The sequence below is a fragment of the Elephas maximus genome, chromosome 1, assembly GCF_024166365.1.
Source record: "Elephas maximus indicus isolate mEleMax1 chromosome 1, mEleMax1 primary haplotype, whole genome shotgun sequence".
Taxonomy (NCBI): domain Eukaryota; kingdom Metazoa; phylum Chordata; class Mammalia; order Proboscidea; family Elephantidae; genus Elephas; species Elephas maximus.
In genome coordinates, this window is record NC_064819.1 from 149,254,173 (window position 1) to 149,278,511 (window position 24,339).

Below are 24,339 nucleotides of genomic sequence, written 5' to 3' on the forward strand. Positions count from 1 at the left end.
TTTCCAAAAAATCAGACTTTTGAAAACCTTATGGAGCACAAGTCTACTCTGACACTCATGAGGTCACCATGAGTCAGAATTGACTTGACAGCAACTGGTTATATTGTCATTGGCAAAGGGCAGGAGGATTATGGATTTTTTTTTTTCTTCTCCATTGTCCAAGTACTCTGTAATGTTTTACTTTTATAATAAACTTTTCAAAAGCCTCTGTAAACCTTTACAAACTTAACCATTATCGTTAATGTGAATAATTATAAATCTTTTTGTCAAATAAAAAAAGAAGATATACTTTTTTAGAGAAAATAAGAATTTAACTGGGGAAGGTGTTCCGAGAGTGCCATCTCTAGCAGGCAATGCTGAGTGTCTGTACTCATCGAGCAGTCTTAATGGCTGATTCCCACAAGAAACCATTCATTCCAGTCATGCTAGTCAGCAATGGAATATGGACTACAGGTTTTAAATAAGCTTATTTAAGAGAACATGGAGATCATTAGGAATGGAAGACCAGCTGTGGTTCCAAATCATGACAGAATATTTTTGGAAGTTCTCTAAGAGATTAGCAGTTGTGAATCCGAAACTGTACGTGTTGCTAGGCCTGGGGGAAATGTATAAACTGAAAGCAAGTGAACTGAGTGGAACATAGCCGGGGTGCTTTGGTCAAGCCACCCAATTCTTTATTTCTTATCTTTTAAAGGTAGGAAGATACACTGGTCATGCATGAATTTAGTTCAGATTCTCAAGTTTAGTATCTCTGGTTTATGTAATTTACGGTCCCATTTACCTCCTTTTAAGGTAAAGAAATACAGTTATTACTACCCAAAAGAGCATCGTTAGTAAACAGAGCTGCATAATGGTCATGTTAAGGTGAAAATCAGTCTCAATATACCTCTGTCTCTCCCTTTCTTTCTATTCTTCCTCTTCTTTCCCTTGCCTTCCTCCCATTTTCCTCGTACTCTGCCTTTTCATAGGCTGCAGTGATAGAACCAGAGGATGGCTGTGTTGATTTTTTTTTTTCATTTATTGTATAGACACCTGTTCCAAAATGTAAAAAGTGAGTGGGAAATCTGGTATCTGAAAAGATATTGAACCATGGGAATGGCCAGATTCTTTTTGAAGCTAAAAGGGTGACAGAAAGCTGGAAGAATGTTACCTTTCCCTGCTCTGTCTCCATTGAGCAACCTCTCCTGGCCTTATAAAGATGAAGCAAAGAAAATAGGCCCAGCCCTGCTGGACAGTGGAGATCCAAAAGCTGGGCACCCGTTGGAGTTCTGTAAATATTTGTTGAATGAGCAAATGAATGTGAACCTATTCCCATCCTACAGGTTTTCCCCAGCCAGTCAGGCTTGAATACAGACAGCCAGGGATGGATTTCATGAGGGTCTTGAGCCTGCTCTTGGTATTACTTAAAGGCTCTTAATCTCTTTTAGGCTTCGCAATTGTCACAGAATGGCCAAGAGCAAGAATGTGAGCAGTAAGTAGAAGTATGTACAAAACAGTGACAGAGTCTGAGCATGGATAGTATGACATGGCCCTTTGACTTCCCTGATGGAGACGTGATCAAGGGGTGAAACATGCTTTGGTGCAGAGAGGGCTGAAGAGACAGTGAATTGCCCTCAGGTTACTGAACACCTCTTGACTAGGCTGTGATGAGGGAAAGCACCCCCCTCCCTTTAAATGCCTGGAGCGCATTCTATACTACAGGTAGCAGAAGTGCCTGACTGGCCTTTCCTCTTCAGAAGCGCCCCAGAGGACATCTAGGCCAGTGATTTCCACACTGTGCTGTGAAGAGCTCCTTGTGGCAGGGACTAAGGGCTAGGCTCCAGCCCTCAACCCCAACTTCAACCAAACAACTTGGCTTTCATGCTTTATGGCTTCCATTGCACGACAAATTTCATTTGTACAAAAGATGCTCATAGCTTAAAAAAAAAGAAAGAAAACCACCGTTAACCAGATCTCTTCTTTTGCAAATTTAGAAGATAAATGTAGGCCCCACCACACAGGCTAAATGTCTTTCTGAAGGTCACAAAACCAGATTAAAACTGACTAACCAAAAACCATTCTCTAGACTCCCAAATCCCTGCCGAGATTTCACTTCACTGGCTCCCACTGAGCTCCATTAGTTGGATAGATTGAATTGAGGCAAATTGGGGGGTTGGGGGGGTTGGCGCAGAGGCAATGTTTGCCTCATACGCATGGGTTCCACCTCAGAGGAAGCATAAAAATCTTGTATGGTCTACTATGGAAAAGTGTTTGCTAAGCTAGTGAAATCTATTCAGTCAACAAACATTTATTGAGCACCTACAACTATGCTGGGCAAACCGTAGAGACACAGCGTCTGCTGCCCTCATAGAACTTACTATCTTGAAATGGATATTGACCATGACCAGATTTTTTTTACAGTATAAATATGCACGTAAATAAATAATTATATAAATAAATAACGACAAAGCCTGTTAGAAGGGAGAAGTATAAGATGTTATGAAAACAGAATAGAAGAATCTGACCAAATCTAAGGCGTTATCAGTGAATGTTCCCCAGAGGAACTGACATTTGGTTAAGATCAGAAGGACACCCAGAAATCAACTTGGTAAATAATAAGAACCAGTTGGTATCGAGTAGATTCTGACTCATGGTGACCTATGTGTGTTAGAGTACAATTGTGCTGCACAGGGTTTTCAATGGTTGATTTTTTCTGTAGTAGATCACTAGACCTATCTTTTGAGGCACCACTGGGTGGAATCAAACCATCAACCTTTAGGCTAGCAGCTGAGTGTGTTAACCACCCAGGGACTCTATAGTTAATCTTTATTGAGCACTTACCTCAAGTCAGGCTTCATTTGTTAAAATTCTCACAACAAACCATAGTCTCAGGGGACATCTAGATCAACTGGCATAACAATCCATAAAGACAAGTCTATGTCTGTTTTGGTGAGTAGTGACTTGACTGGGGTCTTAAAAGCTTGCAAGTGGCCATCAAAGATACAACTATTAGTCTCTCCCTGTCTGGAGCAAGGAAGAGTGAAGAAAACTGAAGACTGGAGGAAACAATTAGTCCAAAGGACTAACGGACCACAGCCTCCTCTAGCCTGAGACCAGAAGAGCTAGATGGTGCCCAGTTACCACTACCAACGGCTCTGATCAGAATCACAATAGAGGGTCCCAGACAGAGTTGGAGAAGAGTGTAGAACAAAATTCAAATTCACACACACAAAAAGAAAAGACCAGACTTACTGGTCTGATAGAGACTGGTGGAACCCCCAAGACTATGGCCCATAGGTACCCTTCAAACTTGGAACTGAACCCATTCCGGAGATCATCTTTTAGCCAAACAATAGGCAGGCCTATAGAGCAAGCAATAACACCAGTGAGGAATGAGCTCCTCAGAACATTAAAATATATGAGACCAAAAGGGTAGCATTTGCTGAAAACCAAAGTTCAGAAGGCAGGAAGGGGCAGGAAAGCTGGGTGAGTGGAAATGGGGAACCCAGGGTAGAAGTGGAGACAGTGCTGACACATTGAAGGGATTGCAACCAATGTTACAAAGAAATCTGTGTATAAATTGTTGATTGGGAACATATGCTTTGTAAACTTTGACCCAAAACATAATAAAATATTAAAAAAACAAGTTCTCCCAACAACCCTGTAAGATAGGTATTATTATTTTCTCTCCTTCATAGATAAATAAACTGAAGCAGAAAGATGTAAATAACTCACATGTAGGCCTTTGACTCCAAAATTTTTTTATCGGTATGCCAGATGGGTGTGGTCTAGGAATGGAAAGAGGCTAAGATTGCTGAAGTGCAGGGTGGGTGTTCTAGATGGAGCTGGTGAGGAAAGAAAGGGCCAGATTGTGTAGGTCTCATAGGCTATGATATTCATGTTAAACATTTCTTTTTTTCTAAGGAAATAATTTAAAACCCAGAGTAACATAATCATATTTACGTTTACAAAGATCACTCAGGCTGCCAAGTGGAGACTGGATTAGAAAGAGGCCTGAAAAGGCCAGTTAGGAGGCTGTTGTAGAAACCCAGAGGCAAGATAGTGGCGCCCAAGACTGTGGCCATGGCTGAGGAGATACAGAGAAGCAGACAAATAAAAGCAGCATCTGGTGAGATCAAGCACTTCCAAGCAATTCCAAAGAGAGACACAAGTCCCCTATAAGCAGTGATTTGAAATACGCTAATTATCAATTTGAAGAACAAATCCATCTTAGAAGAAATACAACCAGTATGCTCCCTAGAAGCAGGCACGGTGAGACTTCGACTAGCTTACTTTAGACATATCATCGGGAAAGACCAATCACGTTTACAAAGCAAATGTTTCCCAATCAACATCCTGTTTGGTAGAGTTAGTGAAAACTAAAAAAACCTTCAATGAGATGGATTGACACATAGCGCCAACAATGGAGTCAAACATACCAACGATCATGCAGATGCCTCAGAACTGGGCAGCGTTTCTTTCTGTTATACATAAGGTCACTACGAGTCAGAACCGACTAGAAGGCAGCTAACAAAAACAGCTAATTACCAATTATTTTTACTCAGTCATTTTAATAAAGGCCCCAGTTCAGAAGCTCTTAAGCCAGTCCCATATACATTAAAACCATAGCATGAACAGCTTTAAAATATTCTAGAATTCAACCAGGTGAAAACCACTTCAAAGGCCTGCTCCCTAGCACCTCTGTTGCCACGTGGTCTGTCCTCTTGGCCTCTTCTAGCCACTGGGAGGGCAGTTGCCCATGCCCACATTTGTGACCACCTTATTCTAAGGACTGCTGCGGCCAGAGCTCCCAGGCAAGGGGCTGTTAGGTCCCTCAGGTGTCCGCACTGTGCTGGGAAATGCCCTGTTCACTAACTCTGCATATCAGTCCACAACTCCACGGCTTCTCTGGTTTTGTGTCCTGGATTGTGTATATGACAGATGACTGGAATAGAGTTCTGGTAAATGATTTCTTCTTGCTGAGATGACAAGTTGAGTTTCTAAAGCAGATGTGTGGGTCTGTGTGAAGGGAATATTTTGGTCATGAGCATCTTTGGCTGGGTAGTGTGGAAAATGTGAAGCCCTGGATTGCTTCCTCTGCTAGTGGTTTTCTGGGGTTGTGAGCTATGGGGAGCGGGAAGCGCAGCCTGCAGGAGGCAGTGATTAGTCAAACCAGACCTGCCATTGCATCAGCCACATCAAAAGGATCCTCCTTGTTCCTGATGTAGTTTGTTAAGATGCAGATAACTCACGTTTTGTTTCAGAAAAGGAGAAAGTGAGTACGACCACATCGAAAGTGAATCCAGGACGCTGGGATTGCTAGCTCCTGTTTGCAGAATGCTGGTTGATCTGATGAGGCATTTGACCAAATCAACATGTTCCTAAATTCTACATTCTTTTTAAATGCGGATATTTCTATGGAAGGCAGAATAACATGGGCAAAAAAAAAAAAAAAAAAAGATCAGGCTTCCCGTTCTCTTAGGTTTCCAGGAATCTCCAGGCTTCTGCATCTAATTAGCATTTCTTCCACCTGGATTGCGGGTGGCGGGGGGAGGGGGGCAGGAGTTGTTCTGCGCCATCTTGTGGACATCTGCAGAACTGCACCTTCCCAAGCAGCTGGGCTCAGGAGAAACCACCCTCCCAAACCTCCCCAGCTGGGAGGGTGGGAGGGGGCTGTCACATCCCCTAGTCCCCTGAAGTAAACACCATGCTCCAGACTTGCCCAAAGGAGGACGGGCCCAAACGAAAGGAGGATGATTGGAGTGTTAACCTTCCCCGCTACTCTGCAGTGCATCAGATCATCTCTGTCACGGTCAGCATCCGGAGGGTGTTCCGGAGGCAGCACAGCTCACACTGCAAATGCAGACAGGATAACCCTCTCACTGGATCTCAAGTGGGGCACTCTTTGTAAAAAGTAAATTTACCAGAATGTCTTCTTTTTTCTCCCAGAGAGAACAAGAGAATGATAAATAAATTAAGGCTGTCAGCAGCTATTTTCTGCTTGTGAAGTGCTGGTATTTACAGCACTTTGGCCCTGTGGTTATTGAACTGGACAGAGAGCTGCTCTTGATATAGGAGCATGGCAGGAATGGGTTCTTTTTAACATTTCACCCCGGCTCATCTTAGGTGAAGAAAGAAGCGGAGAAAGAGCTTGTGGCACAAAGGTGCACATGCTGGGTTTGCGTAAGTGGAAGCTGGCAACCAGCTGTTGGTAAGTGGCTGTTGGCAGCTAGCTGTTGCAGGCATTATGAGGTCAGCACATGATGGGCTATGTGGTGTAGTGGAGTGAACATAAGCTCTAGTGCCACACAGCTTTTTAGTCTGGTCTCTATCACATACCAGCCGGGTGACCTCGGTTGTATTGCCTATGACAATCAGCCTTCTCATCTGTAAAGTGGGGAGAAGACCTGCCTCTTGGGATGGGTGGAGAATTAAATGAAATATAGCCCAGGGCCTGGTCTCTGGCACACTCTCACAACTGGTGTGTATTCCCAGGGCCCTCTGTAAACATCTAATAGGAAGGACTGTCATGGGTGGGCTGAGGGAGTGGGTCAAGGGCACCTGGCCCATGGTCTCTGATTCACAATAGCCCACGCTATGCCACTGTCTCTGTGAAGGTAAGATATAAACCCCAGTGTGTCCGAAGGAGGGGTGCAGACATGGGTTATTTTATTAAAGAACTTAAATGTGCCAAGGGGTTAGAGGCCAGAATCCCATGCTCCCTGCGTGGCCAGGCTCCCAGCCCTCATCCAGGCACACGTCTAAGGACAGTGACAGGCCACCCATCCTTAGGGTGATAAGTGGGTCCCAGCTCTCCCCAGGGGCCCTCACTGAGGTAGAGGTCGGCAAAACCTGACTTGTGTGAGGGCTGCGTGGGGCGGGTCATGTGACCCTCCTGATAACATGTGCAAAGTACATGAGACAAAGTTTCACCATACTTCTAAGGATCATCTGGCTGTACTTCTTCCAAGACAGATTTGTTGTTCTTCTGGCAGTCCATGTAATATTCAATATTCTTTACCAATAGTATAATTCAAAGGCATCAATTCTTCTCTGATCTTCCTTGTTCATTGTCCAGCTTTTGCATACCTATGAAGTGATTGAAAATACCATGGCTTGGGTCAGGTGCATCTTAGTCCTCAAAGTAACATCTTTGCTGTTAACACCTTAAAGAGGTCTTTTGCCAAAGATATGCCCAATGTAATACGTCGTTTGATTTTCTGACTGCTGCCTCCATGGGTGTTGATTGTGGATCCAAGTAAAATGAAATCCTTGACAATTTCCATATTTTCTAATCCTCTCAACAACACTGTGCAATAGGAATTGTTATTTCACCCATTTTACAGATAAGAAAACTGAGGTACAGTGAAATGAAGTGGGCTGGCTAAACCACCCTGCTAGTAAAAATGGAGCCCAGGTCAGGACGGAGGTAGGATAATCTTAGCAGTCTTGCATCTTTGTGTCCCCACAGCACCAAGCACAGTGCCCTGTACTTAGCAAGAGCTTAGTAAATGCCTGCTGTGTTGAGAGTGGAAGGATTTGTGTGCCAAAAGGGGACTGGGAAATTAACAAATGTCTGGGCAGCGCTCTGAAAGACCAGCTATGTAGAGCAGCAGCTGGCAAACCATCAATTTAAATTTCACAGTCATCTGGCCAGTGGCCTGCTGGCCTGCAGCCCGTGCATACAAAGGCAGACTTGATCAGCTTTGGCTCTTTTATTTCAGGCACTCCACCTTCCAAAGAGGTGCCTGCTGGGAAGTACCCATTCATAGTCACTTCCGATGATGGCCGGCAGGTTCCTGTGGTCCAGGCCTATGCTTTTGGAAAATACCTGGGCTATTTGAAGGTTGAGTTTGATGAAAAAGGAAATGTCATCACTTCACATGGAAATCCCATTCTTCTAAACAGTAGCATTCCTGAAGGTATGTGGAATTTAGGGAACTGTTCCACCAATCCAAAACTTAGGTGGCTGGATTTTTTCCCTTTTTTTTTTTTTTTTTAATGTTTCAGGAAAAGGCTATAAAACTTCTGAAGAACTTCTCCTGTCACTTGCGCTTACCCTCTTCGTGGACACAGAGACTGAAAACATACCCAGAGGCCAAAAATCCCCGTTTGCTTCTCGAGACATCTCAGCATCAGACACTGTGTGTCTCTGCTGCTTCTGCCTTTTACAAACTTCTTCAAGCATGGGGCAGCCACTCAGCCCATGTCTGGAGGAGAGCTGGTTATCAAAGCCCAGGGATTCAAACTGGGCAGAACCAGGCTCAAATCCTGGTCCCACCACTTAAGAGCAGTGTGCCTTGGACACGTTGCCCAGTCTCTATGGGTCTCTGTTTATCAAATGAAGTTGGACTATCAGTGTCTATCACACTTTTTTGTCTGGGTCGCTGACTAAAAACTTCATTTCATGTCGTCCATTTTCATATGGTATGCATGAACACACTTCTACCCTTCTCTCTGTACCTGCTCCATGATCAGATCTGGGAAGAATGAGCACAACACAGGCCTCTCAATAGCTGGAGGGGAGGGGGCTGGGACAGCACAGACCAGCAGAACATCAGCAGAACCTCAGCAGGCAGGCCCTGTACACCTGCCACTGGGCCTTTCATAGGCCCCACCACCACAGCACTGCTGTCCCAGTGGCTGTCCTACAGATGTTCTGAGGTGATGTTAGGATATAGAGGTTCCTAAGGGAATTTGAAGGCAAACCCAAAACGTGCACATATATGGTAAATGTGTACCCACAGCAAGTAAGCTAGGTGGTATTCGATTCCTTCTACAGAATTTAGCCCAGTGTGAAATCTGCTTTAACTGCAGGCTTTTTTTTTTCCCACCTAGATCCAAGCATAAAAGCAGCCATTAACAAATGGAGGATAAAATTAGATAATTATTCTACCCAGGAATTGGGAAAAACAATTGTCTATTTGGATGGCTCCACTCAGTCGTGCCGTTTTAGAGAATGCAACATGGGCAATTTGATTTGTGATGCTATGGTAAGTCATCCTCAGGAACAGGCCTGTGCCCAGCGAGGAAGGGGAGGAGGCAGGAAGGACACAAGGAGGAAAGAACTGATAGTTATAGAATTGGTGATTCTTAGTGCCTTGGGAAGGTACCTGAGCTAGTTCAGGTGATCCTCATTCTATTGCTTTACAAGAACTGAAGCTTTTATCCTGAGGTGTTGGTCTGGAATGTCTAGATTTCGGATGTTGCTTTCGTTTTGTAAGATGATCAGAGCACACAGACAAACTCTGCTACTCTGATCCTAACGTAGACATAATAGCTAAAACACATCTGCTTGAGCCTAACTTGGCAAGATTGTTTTTCACCAGTTTGCCCACTGGCTCCAGAAAACCTAGGCTTAGTGTGACTGGAACCTCCTTTACAAGCATAGAAATACAACATGCAGTTATAATGATGAAAATAAATCCTGTGGCTGAGCAGTATCACCCACAAAAAGCGCCCTTCTGTTTGTATGGGCAGATCAGCCATGGTAGCCCCTGGCAGGTGATGCTGAGCCCAGGTCTGCAAGGTCAGACTCACCAGTTCCACTTGCTCAAAGCCCAGGGATTTGTCAGTGCCCAGCACGGTGCCTGAAATACAGGCCATGCTCAATCATAGTGATCATGCTTTCCAAGGTGAGAACAGTGCCTACTTCTCAGCATGGTGTGGTCAGTGTGAGAGAAGTAGCTAAAGAGAATTCGGTATGTAAAGGTATAGAGTAGGTCTGGAAGGAAACACCCAGGCTCTTCACAGGGCTTGCCTCTCTTCAAGTGTAAGAGAACTTTTGCTTTTTGCTCTTTTTTTTTTTTTTTTTTGTGAGAATGTATTCATATATTTCTTGTAATTAAACATATTTTTGTAAAAATTTTGTAAAAGTGAGAATGAACCCCAGAAGGCTGTCTCTGTGCTTCCAAAATCGGCAGCTTGGGAATTGGCTGGGGGGCCAAACATGGAATCCAGGGTTCTCGTTGACACAATGTCTGGAGTAGAACAGGCTTTAGGTCCTGCCCTGAGCTGCAAGCATGGAGTACAGCCTGCCCTGGGGACCCTATGGAGGAGCAGTGCTGACTGGACACCAAGGCTCCACCATAACAGGACATTTCCCTAAGACTCGATGGCCTGAGTGTACAGGGGTCTTAGGAAAAAGGGGCTAAAAGATGCCTGCTTTAAGAGCTGAAACATAACAAACAGCCAATTGAGAGTCTGACACAGGACTGGTCACAATATCATATTTTTGCTTCTCAGAACATAAAGCTAGTTCCTACTAATTGTACTCGAGAAATCTCTGGGAACACAGAGGCATGAGAAAAACAGCTTCATTTCCTCAATTAAAAAAAAAAAAAAAACAGTTGTCATTGGGTTGATTCTGACTCATGGTGACCTCATATATGTCAGACTAGAGCTGAGCTGTGCCGCATAGGGTTTTCCGTGGCTGTGATCTTTTGGAAGTAGGTCACCAGGCCTTTCTTCAAAGGCACTTCTGGGTGGAATGAAACCACCAACCTAAATTTCTAGAAGTTATCTGAGGAAGAAAACTCAGAATAACTCATGTAAATTTGTGCCACTGTTGCAGATTAACAACAACATTAGACACCCGGATGAAATGACCTGGAACCACGTGTCCATGTGCATTATCAATGGAGGCGGCATTCGGTCGCCCATTGACGAGCGGAACAACGGTATGTTCCCTGGACTTGGGATCCTCACTCACTGTCTTCCCACTGTGGCCCTGCATTCTCATTAGGCCCCCTGCCCTGACCATTCCCCTGTCCATGGGCAGCCTCAGCTCATCTCTGCTGCCAGCCACATACCAGAGAGTCAGCTCTCTGAGTTTGGGTTAGCTGCTACTCAAGCCCAGTGCCTAACTGAAAGGGCACACTCATGCTTATGTATTCTTGTAGGCATTTGCACATAGAGACAGTAGCTAGGATTAATGGAATCCAAGCTTGATCTAAATTTCTGACTCATAAAGCCAAAAACTAATTGTTGCTGATTTATGAAAAATATTGACAGCCTCCACCTTGGCATCTGGGAAGAGAAAAAAAAAATATCTAGGCTTCTGTGCTGGAAAACACATACCACTGGATTCCACTGTTATTCTAGTGTATTTGCAAGGAGGCTTGGTGGCACAATGGTTAAGCGCTCAGCTGCTAACCAAAAGCCTGGTTGTTCGAACTCTCCCAGCCACTCCACAGGAGAAAGACCTGGTGATCTGCTCCTATAAAGATCACAGCCTAGAAGAACCATGTGGGGCAGTTCTACTCTATCACATGGGGTCACTACTAGTTGAAAATCGACTTGAGGGCACCTAACAACAGTGTATTTGCAGAAACAAGGTTCTATCATATGGAAAAGACAGATACTCAAGAACTCTTGAAGCCCTCATCAGCTTAACCCCCAAGCTTGTCTCATTATCAGGTATCAGGGACAGGTGGCAGGGACACACTGCCTGCCTGGAGGAAATGAGCAATTTTTAACAACCCACTGGAGATCTAGCCTTAAGCCAGGTGATCTGAGGTGGAGCATAGTGGATTTTTGAGCCACACCATTTATAAGCTTTCGCCATCTTTCCCAAAGGTGGAGGGCAGGGCCAGAGGCCTCTTGAATCCATTCCTTCCCTAAATGTCAGGAACAATTTCCACACAGCCGGTGCTGCTCTCAGTCTCCCCATTTCCCTGGGTGATGCAAATGGTTAACATGCTCAGCTGCTAATCAAATGGTTGGAAGCTCAAGTTCACCCAGAGACACCTTAGAAGAAAAGGTGTGGCACTCCCAAAAAGTCAGCTAGTGAAAACCATATGGAGCACAGTTCTACTCTGACACACATGGGGTCGCCATGAGTCCGAATGGACTTAATAGGAACTGGTTTGGTTTATTATTTCCACATTACCTCCTTCTCCAGCCTGCAAGGACACTGAGCTTAGGGTAAGCATTTTCCTGTTTTCCTTCTTGCCTCATCTGTGACTATCCTCAGGCACAATTACCTGGGAGAACCTGGCTGCTGTATTGCCCTTTGGAGGTACCTTTGACCTGGTCCAATTAAAAGGCTCTACCCTGAAGAAGGCCTTTGAACACAGTGTCCACCGCTATGGCCAGTCCACTGGAGAGTTCCTGCAGGTGGGAGGTAAGTCACCTGTGCTGGGGGGCCAGCCTGTCCTAGGTGCTGGTTAGCTCAGTTCCCCTCAGCAGGACCTCGATGGCCAGATTTGCTTAAATTAGCTGTCACCCAAGACAAATGCACAGCCTTTCAAAGGCTGTAGACTCCCAGATCCACTGAGGTCAGGTCAGGGTCAAATCTCCAAAGCCCTAGCAATGAGTGAATTTGCCAAATCTGATGTGGATGTCAGATGGCCCTCTGGAGAGGCTGGCTCTGCAAATTCTAAGCAGGTCAGATGCCTTGAGAGCTAGTTTCTATTAAAATCTTAGCTGGTTAAACATTCAGTATTTGTTTTAAAAAAAAAAAAAAATCTCTTATCTGTTTTATTTCTAATTGCCTGGAACCATGCAGAGGCCCAAAGGAATGTGGTGTCCAATCAGTATTAACAAGGATGATTTCTGGGAATTGGGCTGTGTAGGGTCTCTGGAACACTTGGTCCCAGTTCCACTGTAATCTGGACAGGTCTTCAACCTCTCTCATCTCAGGAAGAAAACCTGCCCTGCTTACCACACAGGTTGCAGTGAAAACTGAATAAAAATACATGTTTCACAAAGTGCCAAGTGCTACTGAAACATTTTTGTCAATATTTAATTCCACAGTAGAGTGAAATAATCCTTAAGGTATAATCTTATTTTAGTCTGAAATCATATTCTGGCCTCTTTTTTTTTAAGCTGTGGATGGTGGTCCCACTTGACCGTAGTTGCTTTGCAGAGTCAAGTGTGCCCTCTACAGAACACCTTGCTGTTGGGACTGACTGGCTGCATTTTTCCAGGAGGAAGTCAAGGCAACAGCAGAGTTCTGATGTTCCATCAAAGTACTGGGTAGCTGTATGCCTTGTGAAAGTTGGCCAGTCCCAAATTATTACTATTTAGTCATCTTCAAAATTTTAACAAATGTTCTGTGCTTGTCATTTATTTCTTGCTTCCAAAGTACTTGAACCAGGTTATGGAACCAATTAAATCAGAATTGTAAAGAGGAAAAAGAGATGTGGTTTCTCCCCACATAGTCACCCCTCCCCCATTCTGGGCCAGAGCCAGCTTCCCTTCTAGTGGTTCCCAGATCTCCCTGAAGGACACAAAGTTAAACCTAACCAAAATAAGAGTAGCTGCAAAGTTACCTCAGCTGTCTTGATGAAATGTCACTCAAGCGCAAACTAAATGAAAATCAAGCCCATTGCCTCAATTCTAGATCTTGGCCAAAACACCTTTGTTGATAACAGAAGTCTCCCTTTGGAACCAGTGAAAACATATGGAGTCGTTTTTTTCCTACTAGGAATCCACGTGGTGTATGACCTTTCCCGAAAACCTGGGAACAGAGTGGTCAGCATAGATGTTCTTTGCACCAAGTGTCGAGTGCCCACTTATGAGCCTCTCAAAATGGATGAAGTATATAATGTGATCCTCCCAAGCTTCCTAGCCAATGGTGGAGACTCATTCCAGATGATAAAAGATGAATTACTAAAACATGACGCTGGTAAGCACATGTGCCTCTTCTTTCCCCTTACTTCAGAGGTACTCAGGAACCACAGAACTAGGCCAAGAAGGGGAAGTTACTCATGGCGTCCATAAGGGCACAGCCAGAAACCAGACCCTGTCCCAACGTTGCTAACTCCACTCCTGCTTTCCTTGTTGGAAAACAGCAGCACAGCACTGGGGAGTGTATGCCCCTTTCCTGGCATGCACCCCATCCATCCAACCTCAGGGCAACAAGTTTTCAGTAAAAACTATTTGACAATTCTTTTAAATACATATAAGGAGCTGTTTAAATTGTGAAATATAAATCAGTTTTGTGCTTACATAAAAATTGCCCTTTAGAGTACCACAAACCTTTAAAAAATCATCTATATGAGACCAAATGGTCCGCAATTACTCTAAAGCAAAGATGAAAGGATAAGGGAACAGGGAAACCAGATTACTTCCAGAAACATACAGAAGGGAATCAATGAGAATGTTAAAACATTGTGAAAAATGTAACCAATGTCTCTGAACAATTTTTGTTCTTGTCTCCTCTGACGGTTTATCCCTGCTTATGAAAGGAACATCTTTTTTTTATAATTACAAGGGACTTTAGAGAAATGCATTTTGCCCCCCCCCTTACAGTTAAATGGTAACCTAATTGGTTGTATAAACTTTCACCAAAAACACAAAAAATACAGGTAGTTCCCAACTTACGACATACTCGAGTTACGACGAAATGCAGTTACGACCATCTTTTTTTTTAATCTTACCATTAGTAATAAGTGCTACATACAATGTTATAATAGATCTGTAAGTTTATATGTAATGTTTCCAACCCCCAAAGACAAATATAGATTTATAAAGATACCAATAATAAAAGGCAATAATAATGAAAACTAAAAAAAAAAATTAGGTATTCTACTTATGTCAGAGTCACCTTACTGCGGAGTCACCAGAATAGAACTCCATCATAAGTTGGTGACTACCTGTATTATTAAAAAAAACCCTCTAGAATTTTAGGTTGGAGGTGAAAAACCTGCAGGGTAAATCATCTAAATTTTCCTTTTGGAAGAAGCTTTCAGTGTGAATAGGTCAGCTAGGAGTAGATGGGATGTGCCACCTTTCAGTACATTGGGTTGGAGTGCAGCAAATTATAAAAACAGCCATACTTGACCCAATTGATATTTTCAGCAGTATTGTCATTATACTCCAACCTAATTTTCAGAAAACCAATTTAGAGTCACCTCTTGTACACAAACTCCACTGACATACGCCACACTTCCCGCTCCTCTCCCCAGCTGCTTACAAGACACATGCATGGCTTCCCCACACCTCCAGGAGGGAACTCAGGCAGGTTCTTCCTCAGCCTTATCATGGTGGGCCTGCCACTTTAGCTGCTTATTCCAAGGGTAGGGGGCAGAGCCAGGCCAAAGGAAGGGGCTGGCTACTTCTGCTCACTCCATGATAGAAGACAGAAGGGCAGGCTTGAGAGGATGTCCTGGGTATCCTCTTGAGATGAAGAGGCTGACGAAGGCATCGCCTGGCACTGTTCTGCTCAACCAACCCCAGATGGATGGATTTTGGAATCCTGGCTGTACATTAGAATGATTGGTTGAGCATTTTAAAGACAATATACCAATGCTTTGGCCCCAACCCTTAAGAGATTCTAATCTAACTAGCCGGGGAAGAGCCCAGGCACCGATATTCTTAAAAATCTTTTCCAGTGAATCTTATATACAGCCAGAGTAAGAACCACTGCAGAGAGAAGAGTTCTTTTTCAAGTATTAGAGTGATACTTCTAGGATGAAATTCTCTTGGGTCCCCATGGGTTTGTTGTAGTTATAGGCAATTAGTAAGTCATCTCTCTTCCATTTTGGAAACGAAGCCTCCAGTGTCCCACCATCAATTATGCAAAAATAATTCTTGAGCAGTTGAGCAAAGGAAGCCACTTTTATCTCTCAACTAATTGCTCTTGACCCAGTTCCCTAATGCCCTTGTTCCGGAGTGGTTCAAGGGCTACTATGTCAACAACCTCTTCCTTGAGTCATCTGAGACCGACAGGCCTCCTTCTCTCCCCAGTTATCCAATAGTGAACAACAGGCACACTTCACGTCTGGAACATGAAAAGGCAATCAAATTCTTTGCACTTTTTTTATGATCACTATTGTTCTTGTCTCCTGTGACACTTCACCTGTTCATGAAAGGAATATCTTCCTTTTTATAATTACAATAGACTTTAAAGAAATACATTAGTGCCCCCTCAACGTTAATTAATACTTTTTCTGTGGTTAAAATAACATATGTATTTTTCTAGGTGATCAAGATATCGACGTGGTTTCTGAATACATTTTAAAAATGAAAGTAATTTATTCAGCAGTTGAAGGTCGGATCAAATTTTCTGCTGGAAGTTATTGCCAAGGAAGCTTTTTTCTAGTATCTCTTTTATTTTTGGCAGTGAGCCTTGTTTCATACCAATAGCCAAAACTTCTCCCTGCCGTTAATGCGTGAAACTACATTGTTTTCAAGTGAGGTTCAAGTCGGCATTTTAGGACTTGGTTTTGTGATGGCACAGAACATCCTCGCAGGCTCCTAGAAGCTGAAGTTTACAATGTTGTAAAAAGACAAGACTGACATCATCACTCAAGGTCAACAACTTAGTGAGACAGACAAAAAAATGAGGGAAATAATTAAAACAGAACCTTATGAGGAGGGGAAGGACAGCTATATTTTGTTTACAAATCCAAATTTTTATAAAATTGTATTAACTATTTAAAATCACAGAAATCATTTTTTTCCTCTGGGCCCATTCTATTAGAGCCTTGGTGGCAGGCACAGTGGTTAAGAGCTACAGCATGCTACGGCTGCTAACCAGAAGGTGGGCAGTTCGAATCTACCACCTGTTCATTGCAAACCCTATTCTATAGGGTCGCTGAGTCAGAATCAACTTGATGGCAACGGGTTTGGTTTGGTTTAGGGCCTTTCTAATCCAGCAAACAACTGTTTACATAAAATTTTATAATTGACAAGGGATCTTTAAGCACACAGATGCCACAACTTACTTTGGTGGGAAAGGCAAGTGTTATTTTACAGATGAGGAAATTGAAGCTCAGAGTTGACTTGCTCAAGGCTGAACAGCTAAAAGTGACAAATCCAAGACTTGGACCTAGGTCTTTTGACCTCGAGTCCAGCACTCTTTCAACATATCAAATTGCTATTCAGAATGATACTTAATAGTCTCTTTTCACAATTATCAATGGCCCCAAGCTCATGGATGACAAGCCTCTGCTTTATTTCTGGTTTCTATTTTTTGCCTTTTTAGCTCCTGTTGTTATAGTGTTTAAAAAACACAGGGTAGCGTTCTCGCTTGCATCACCCAGGTGCCTTTGATGAGTTAGGGAACAAACTTTGTGTAGCAGATAATGAGAAAGGCCAGAGGCTGCAAAAGGCAATTAAGGGGCCGGGGAGAAAAGAGAAGGACAAACAGGACACCCAGGACAGAGTCACATTATAAAAGAACATTTAGATTTTTTAAGTAGGTATTCGATAAGTAGGCAGCAGTGCCTGACACATAATGTTAGCAGTTATTAATCTCATGAGTTTAATCAGCTCTGCCTCTGTACTCTTTCCTTCCTTCTTCCTAAAGTGAAGGTGCCATGAGAAAAGAACTTTGTATAACGAGCTGTAATTCTACAGCTGCACTTGCCCCTGCCCAGCAAAATACTAGCACTGTACTTATTCATGTTACACCAAACACATACACACACATCAAGTTTTAGAAAATCCAGAGGGGAGACAACCATTAATTTTAAGAAGTGGTATACATACAATGTTTGAAGTCAGCTCTGCCTCTAAATCCCGACAATCACTCCAAGTAATTCTCAAGTCGAGGGAGTGGGCCCCTCTGAGTGGATGTTCAGGAAATACCCAGACTGATAAAATGACTTATGCCCAAAGAACAAATATTTGCTTACGGGGGTAATGATGTCCTGTGAGTCTGCTCAGCATCACGTGATTCAAGAGATGCAAGCCTTCACCTTAAAAATAGTGAGCAAACAGCAGCTGGAAAGGAATGGTATGTTTGTTTCTTAGTATTTACAAATATTAAGTATTCTTGATACAAAATATACTTTTAAACTTCACAGCCTTTTTTTTTTTTTTTACAAATGTTGTGGCAGTAAAATAATGCCCTTGGTTCTGTGCACATACAGATGAGCTATAAACAAGTGTCAGTAAGAGTGTAAGAATTGAAAACTTGAAAAAGGTTCGTTCATTTGGGATACATTTTTTATGCTTGGCCAGTAAAATAGGATAAATCCTATCGAAGCACAATTTTTTAAACATTCTTCTAAGTTTTCTAAGTATGTGTGTATGTTTTGTGCAGTGGTATTGAAAAATGACCTTGAACCACTTTGGAATTGTAGATTCCAAACAATAAAATTTATGATACGCTCCCTGATCTTTAGTAGTTATTTCTTCTGTCAGGCAAACACTTGTAACCTGATAAGATATGACTGAAGAAAGCTCTTTGACAATTTCTCATGGATAAAATTTCTCTTGATAACCCTTTGTCATTTGATCACCCCCTATGCCCAAAAAAATTGCATGCAGGTTTTAGGTAGAAATTAAAAGTAAAGAATATTTTAAGACTATTAAATTTTCTGGGTTTGATGTTCAGAAACATACATTTGATGTGTAGAAACATACTGGTCATTGTTAGGTGCTGTCAAGTCGGTTCCGACTCGCAGCTACCCTACGTATAACAGAACAAAACACTGCCTGGTCCTGCATCATCCTCATGATCGTTGTCATGCTTGAGCCCACTGTTGTAGTCACTGTCAATCCATCTCATTGAAGGTCTTCCTCTTCTTTGCTCACCCTCTACTTTACCAAGCATGATTTCCTTCTCCAGGGACTGATCCCTCCTGATAACAGGTCCAAAGTATGTGAGACATAGTCTCACCATCCTTGCTTCTAAGGAGTATTCTGGTTGAAATTCTTCAAAGACAGATTTGTTCATTCTTTTGGCAGTCCATGATATATTTAACAGTCTTTGCCAATACCACGATACAAAGGCATCAATTCTTCAGTCTTCCTTATTCATTGTCCAGCTTTCGAATGCATATGAGGTGATTGAAAACACCATGGCTTGGGTCAGGTGCACCTTAAGTCATCAAGGTGACATTTTTGCTTTTCAACACTTTAAAGAGGTCTTTTGCAGCAGATTTGCCCGATGCAGTGTCCTTCAATTTCTTGATTGCTGCTTCCATGGGTATTGATTGTGGATCCAAGTAAAATGCAATCCCTGACAACTTCAGTCTTTTCTCCGTTTATCATGATACTGCTTATTGGTCCAGTTGTGAGGATTTTTGTTCTATGCTGAGATGTAATCCATGCTGAAGGCTGTGGTCTTTGATCTTCAACAGTAAGTGCTTCAAGTCGTCTTCACTTTCAGCAAACAAGGTTGTGTCATCTGCATAACGCAGGTTTTTAACGAGTCTTCCTCCAATCCTGATGCCCGGTTCTTCTTCGTATAGTCCAGTTTCTTGGATTATTTGCTTAGTATACAGACTGAATACATATGGTGAAAGGATACAACCCTGATACATACCTTTCCTGACTTTAAACCACACAGTATCCCCTTGTTCTGTACTGGTAGCACATTGAAACTAGCTCTGTTACACCTGGATCAACCAGACACATTAATTTCACTTGGTAGCAATGCTGCCTTCAGTAGGCTCAGTTTCTTGTAAGAAAGAAACTATTTGATTAATAAAACTGCTAATAGTTTTTCATTAGCAGGAGTTGCTCCCTCTGGGAGTATATAGTCCCATGGACGTATGGCTTGGCAAGCAGCCATAATGGCTTGTCAAAATTAGGAAAAGGTCTCCTTACTTCTGGTGCACCCAGTTCCACACCAAGACACAACAAATTGAGTTCGGGTGGGGTTTTGGCCACCAATGGCACCCTGCAGCAATCAGCTGCAGCAGCTCTGAGGCAAGGAACAGCTTCTGTGTCCTGTATATTTTACAAACCAAAGGTTATAATTAATGTTACTTTTGTGCTGGTGAAACAGAATACATTTTGTAACCCTGGTGGTGCAACCGTTAAGCACTTGGTTACTAACTGTAAGGTTGCTGGTCAATCCTACCCAGTGGCTCTCCCAGAGAAAAGACCTGGAGATCTACTCCCATAAAGATTACAGCCTTGGAAACCCTACAGGGCAGTTCTACTCTGCTACATGGGGTCTCTATGAGTTGAGATCTACTCGAGGGCACCTAAAAACAACAGCAGCAGCAAAACAAAACGAACCAGCTTTCCTATCCAATGTAGTCAAAAGGAGGAGTTTTAAACTTTTATAACATAAACTGAGGGGATCTCAAACCTCTAGGGAGTAGTACACTTCCGAGGACTCCAGCAATTTGAATTTAAAACTTAGTGAAAATCATCCAGGTAACAAATAAGCTAGTTAAGCTATGAAAACAACTCCGATCCATGACAAGGAGGCCTGACATATTAAAACAGCAATGGAAATTACACTGGGCCTATTATTTATCAGGATTCTTGGTCACAAAAACAAAAACTGTAAGCAATTATCAGAAAGATATTAGCTAGCCCCCAGAATCAAAAAGCGTGGAGAGCCAGGCCTAGAAAATAGCAAGCAAGGAAAGTGAAACGCAGCTAAAATTACCCTGCCCAGAGCGGCAAGTCCTGAGCTAAGGCTGCAGTGCTGCAAGGTTCTCCACAGCAGCCCTTACCCGCAAGGGCCTCTGACAATCCTTGTGCCTCATATCTTCCCTTCATCCAGACAGGAGCATCTAATTAGCTCGGCCTGGTTTACATGGCCAAGTTGTCTTTCATAAATGAGGAAATAACTCCCAGCCTTCAGGCTTCTACAGTGAAAATCCACACCCTCTCTCCCAATAACCTTGGAATTTCCCCAAGGGTGTTCCAATTCTGGAGAGTCAAAAATGACAAAGGCCCGGACTGTAGCTGTAATAACACCTTGATTATATATTATTATACATTCTGCTAAGAAAAACAAAGTGCAAATTAAACTCTGTTTATACTTTGGTTGTAAAATCTAATGTAAGTCAATAAATTATAAAGTGCTTGAAACTCAACCACTCTTTTAAATTTTCTGATATCTATAACTCAGTGGTTATAACCTTATAATGATCCTTACAAATTTCAAAGTGTCTTCCTATCTATTTAATTTCATTTTATCCTCCCAACTAGAAACATTGATAGTTCCATTTGTATAAACACTTTTCAAAAGAGTTCTCCACGAAGCTCATGCACTAGGGGACACATAAAAATGGATGGGAAGGAATGTACAAAGTAAAATATGTGAAATGCATCAGGGGAACATACTTTTTAAAGCGATACAGAGAGTGACTACTTTTAAAAAAACAAAGGCTTCTTTGGCACAATAGTGACAAGAACAAGAATTCTGACTCTACCACTCTTTCTGGCCTCAGTATCTTCACCTCTGAAGTAGGACTAACACCACCTCACAGTTACTGTGATGAAATGTGGTAACATACGTAACATGCCTGGCAAATAGTAGGCACTGAATTTTAGTTCCTTTCTCCTTTTATAACGTAAATAATTTATTAATTTTCAATGTATGGCTTTTATACCTCAAATTTTCTTTAACAGAGCTCATCCATAGTTAAAATTTTTCTCACCTACATTAAACCCAAGTTAAAGGAGAGTAGATGAGAATGGCATAAAAAGGATTGTAAAATACTTTTTTTTTTCCAGTCACCATGATATTTTACATGAAAACGTTAAAAATTCTCTGGATTTAAATGGGAATAGTTAGCCTGATTAATTCTGCATCTGTCCCTGAGAAGTTAGGAAATGTTTAAGGCTTGGTATTAAGGCACTGAGTCACAGAAACTTATACATATTCTAGAACTTTTGAGCATTTAAAACTATAATAAGACTACTGACACAACCTTTTCAAAACTGTATAACATATTAATGTCCCTTTTTTGTAAACCTTGGAAAAAAATTAATGAATAGCATCATTAAATAGGCTAGTTTCCAAAGTATATTGGGAGTTCCCACAGCACCCAACACACAGTTGATACTCAGTAAATATATTTTGAATGAATGCTGTAACTAGTAACTAATACAAAATGCTCAATCCTGAAAGAGAGATTCGTCTCAAGGAGAAAAGCACAGGATGACAAGGAATTCCAAGTAAAATTCTAAAACAATGAATCTCTAAAAATAGTATTTTAAATTAACTTTCCCCAAGGAATACAGTTAAGTCCACATTTTTCTTTTGGAGAGATAACATAAGCCAAAAATCTGCTTACCTAAATTGTTTATAGGAGCTTTTGGAATATAGCTACACACACTCAGTGAAACTCAGTAGTAACTGCACAATCACAAATATCTGTTAAGTATTCAATTTTCACACCCAACAGGGGTATAACCTGTCAGTCACCCAGCAGCAAGAATAAAGAGAAGTCCATTGATTATTATGAAAAACTCATAAAGGATATTTTATTTACAGACACACAGTTAATTATGTAGAAAATGAAAATAAGGAAAACAAATCTACTAAAATATATTAACTATAAATATGAAAGTGAATCAGCTCTTATTCATGTTTCTCCACACTAACCATAATTATTTTCAAAGTGATACAATATAAAAGTTATCAATCTTATCTGTTTGCTCTAAAAGAATTATGAATTATGTCTTTAAAAAATGCCAATAACAAGTGATTTTTGCTCTAATAAAATATGGACAAGTATAAAATGAAAGGCTCAGAAACCCAATCACTTTTAATCATTATTATGTTTTAGTCTTTATTAAAACACACAAAAAAATCAAAATTTCAGACACTGAAATACATGATATGTACAAGAATATACAAAAGGAAAAGGAAAAAAAGGTACATATATACTGCACTAGCAGAAATTTCAACTGGTTATGCTACCCCAAATCCAAATGTTTACATCCAGGATGTCACAGAGGTTACTTCCTTTTGTACCTAAAGCAAAACAAATGCGTTTTAACAGAAGATAATAACAAAGGGTTCATTTGTGAATTGCCTAACAGCTCTAGGATATTAAAATTCTAACCTAAGACATACATATAATATATACCAAAAGAAATTAGCTGGCATAAGCAGCAGAAAATATCTATGTTTTAGAGATGTGTAAATAACAAAGTTTCATGACAGGCCTTATAGTCTCGGAGAGCTGGAGGTTTTCTGCTATTGATTCCCATGTAAATTGAACATAAAAAGTCTGTAACTTCCATCTCGTTTTAATATAAATTTAATGTTACTATACTCTGCAAGTTTATAATAGGTAAAGAGTTCACATCTGGTTTTCTCTACAAGACTGACATTTCACTGCTCTGTCACAACCTTGAAGAGTAGCTTTTATATCAGACCAAAGAGATTAGTCAGAAAAATAATAAAAACAATAATGACTTAAACCCTTACTCATATCTCAAAATCCACAAGATTAAATATAATAATATTACCATTCTCAAACTCCTATTCATTTTGTGCTCTGGATTCATATAAATTTAACAGCTTAAAAAAATACTCAAGTCTCTGACTTACAGAGCACACAGTGTTGCAGATGGCAGCCTGAAGAGTTTGGTCTATTCTAGAGCTAGGACTTCCTCTTGCTCTAGAGAGACCAGCACAAGTTTAATGTCCCTATCTGCTTGTGATTGGGAAGGGATGAAATCAAGACAGAGCCTATTCAGTTCCCACCATCCCCCTAAATCCACTCTCATGTGCAAGCATGCTGAATAAAGAACCTATAAAGAGCCATTTGCTTAGGTTGTTCGTTTTAAAGTTTCATGGGTTTTCTTTATTTTTGTGCCCCTAATTAAAATAAATGTCAACACACCATTAAAAGAATAAAATTTCTGCTTTTCAGTTACCTTATTGAGCTCGGGAAACAGTTCCTGTATCACAATGTCCAGTAAAACGTAAGTCAGCTAAAGCATCCAAAAAAAGAAAAGTTTCAAATCATTAAGCAAAAAACCAAAATATGATAAACACAAGATTGAGGATAGTGGTTAACTCTAAATGGGAAGGCAAAGACTAAGATTCACAATACAGTCATGTGCCCCTTAACATCCACAATACGTTCTGTGAAATAGATGTTATGTGATTTGGACATTGTGTGATTACCATTATTATATACTTAGCAAAGCTATATGGGATACTTTTTGTTTCACTTCTAAATCGATACTTCTCTTTTGCCTCTTGCTGCTGCTATCACTAAAACTGGTTTTGCTGTGTTTGGGAGCCACGATGCACTTCACGGTAATGCTTTCGAGAGAAAATTAAAAGGAGAGATAATGCTACAACACTCAAGAGATGCATGACACACGAGGTTGGATGCCACTGCCTATGAGTCGAAGCATATACTCTTTGTAAGTAGGAAAAGATCACATTAATGATACAGTACATACATAGGCCAGTGACATAGGCATTCATTATGACTACCAAAACGTATGTGCTACGGATTATATACGTAATTTTTTTTTCTACCAATATTAAAAAAAAAAAAAAAATTTTTTTTTTTTTTTTTTTTTTTAACCAATATAAGCCTAGCAGTGCAATCGCTTTGTATACAGGTGACATGAGATACACGTGTTGCTTGTGGGAAACTGTCATGTTCACTATGTCCAGTTATATTCGCTACGTCCAGTTCTGCAACTGAGATTTCTGAACTCTCTTATAACCTCATGGGATCATGG

The 24,339-nt window shown here is 41.4% G+C and overlaps 2 protein-coding genes across 7 annotated transcripts in view; one reads left to right on the forward strand and one right to left on the reverse strand.

Annotated features, from left to right (window-relative positions):
• Positions 1–18,042, forward strand: part of NT5E (5'-nucleotidase ecto) — a 46,487-nt gene extending 28,445 nt beyond the window's left edge. Inside the window, exons 4-9 of the mRNA XM_049896675.1 lie at positions 7,704–7,901; positions 8,818–8,972; positions 10,553–10,658; positions 11,954–12,103; positions 13,409–13,609; positions 15,908–18,042. Coding sequence (XP_049752632.1) covers positions 7,704–7,901; positions 8,818–8,972; positions 10,553–10,658; positions 11,954–12,103; positions 13,409–13,609; positions 15,908–16,071 — 974 coding nt within the window. The 3' untranslated portion in view covers positions 16,072–18,042. The remainder of the gene's footprint in view (positions 1–7,703; positions 7,902–8,817; positions 8,973–10,552; positions 10,659–11,953; positions 12,104–13,408; positions 13,610–15,907) is intronic.
• Positions 18,043–22,388: 4,346 nt separating this feature from the next.
• Positions 22,389–24,339, reverse strand: part of SNX14 (sorting nexin 14) — a 127,452-nt gene continuing 125,501 nt past the window's right edge. For all 6 annotated transcript variants that reach the window (XM_049896722.1, XM_049896698.1, XM_049896713.1 and 3 more), the window contains 2 exons: positions 23,515–23,571; positions 22,389–22,603 (listed from right to left, as the gene is read on the reverse strand). In XM_049896722.1, coding sequence (XP_049752679.1) covers positions 22,565–22,603; positions 23,515–23,571 — 96 coding nt within the window. In that variant the 3' untranslated portion in view covers positions 22,389–22,564. The remainder of the gene's footprint in view (positions 22,604–23,514; positions 23,572–24,339) is intronic.